Source organism: Mandrillus leucophaeus, unplaced genomic scaffold (genome assembly GCF_000951045.1).
Source record: "Mandrillus leucophaeus isolate KB7577 unplaced genomic scaffold, Mleu.le_1.0 Scaffold844, whole genome shotgun sequence".
Taxonomy (NCBI): domain Eukaryota; kingdom Metazoa; phylum Chordata; class Mammalia; order Primates; family Cercopithecidae; genus Mandrillus; species Mandrillus leucophaeus.
The window spans coordinates 419,405-420,787 of NW_012109186.1; the positions used below are offsets into that span (position 1 = coordinate 419,405).

At 35.1% G+C, this 1,383-nt stretch overlaps 1 protein-coding gene across 1 annotated transcript in view; it reads left to right on the forward strand.

Moving 5' to 3' along the window:
• Positions 1-1,383, forward strand: part of MAGT1 (magnesium transporter 1) — a 64,839-nt gene that overhangs the window by 47,227 nt on the left and 16,229 nt on the right. Inside the window, exon 8 of the mRNA XM_011968462.1 lies at positions 474-548. Within this exon, the coding sequence (XP_011823852.1) occupies positions 474-548 (75 nt within the window). The remainder of the gene's footprint in view (positions 1-473; positions 549-1,383) is intronic.

Here is a 1,383-nt window from a genome sequence, read left to right on the forward strand (position 1 = left end):
AGAGACGGGGTTTCACCGTGTTAGCCAGGATGGTCTCGATCTCCTGACCTCGTGATCCGCCCATCTCGGCCTCCCAAAGTGCTGGGATTACAGGCTTGAACCACTGCGCCTGGCAATATTTAATATTTTTAAATGTGTTTGAGGTCAGGGCAATAACTGAATGTCCAGACAGGTTATTTCAAAGTACAATTTTGGGAAAACTCATATTTCATCTGTAAGTTATGGTGGGACATTTGTTTAAAGTATCAGTTTTTCTTTGTACAAATGAAGTGATCTTCCAATTTTAATTTTTTATATCTTCAGAGGAAATAATCGTCATGCTGTATAGATACAAGATTCCTTGTTTTGGTTTTTTATAATGAAGAGTTGAAGGTTTATATATTAATTTTAATTTTCTTCATGAGAAATTGGAAATGGTAAAATGGGATGTCTTTTATGTCTGTGCGAATTTCTCCTTAAACAATTTTTCTAAGATGGTGGAGTTACCTTAGGAATGGTGCTTTTATGTGAAGCTGCTACCTCTGACATGGATATTGGAAAGCGAAAGAGTAAGTCACCTTACTCAAAATGTAACAGTGCTGCCTGTAATATGGAAAAAGAGTGATCTCTTAATCACTTTTCCTCTTACCTACAGGATAAGTAGGTTATTTTACCCCTTTACTATTTTTTCTTTAAATGTCGTGTCTGTTATTAAATCCCTTTACTATTATAAAAGTAGTATATGCTCTATAGAAAATGTAAAAAAAAAAAAAAAAAAAAACAGAAGCATGAAGCATTTATTCCACCACTGAAAAACTAATTATTTGTAAACTGAAATATATTTCTTTGCACTTATAAAAACATCTTAAAAACTATATATATAAAATTTTGACACTTCACACCCCCCTTTTAAACTGGAGTTAAATAACTAATAACTTTTTCTATATACGTGATTTTAAACTTATACTCTGTTTTTGTTTGTTTTCTTTAAGACAGGGTCCCACTCTGTCACTCAGGCTGGAGTGCAGTGGCATAATCATAGGTCACTGTAACCTCCGCCCCTAGGCTCAAGCTGTCCTCACACCTCAACTTCCGTAATAGCTGGGACTACGGGCACATGCTACCATGCCCAGCTAATATTTTGTACTTTTTGTAGTGATGGAGTTTTGCCACTTTGCCCAGGCTGGCCTCAAACCCCTGGACTCAAGTGATCTTCCCACCTCAGCCTCCCAAAGTGTTGGAATTACATGCGTGAGCTGCCGTGCCTGGCCGACTTATACTCTATATTGTAATTTAAGTATTCCAATTTTTTTCAATGTTTAGTTTTTTCCTAATTTCAATTATAATTATTCTTCCGTAACTATCATGATACATTAAGCATCTTTTTTTTTTTTATTTTTTTTT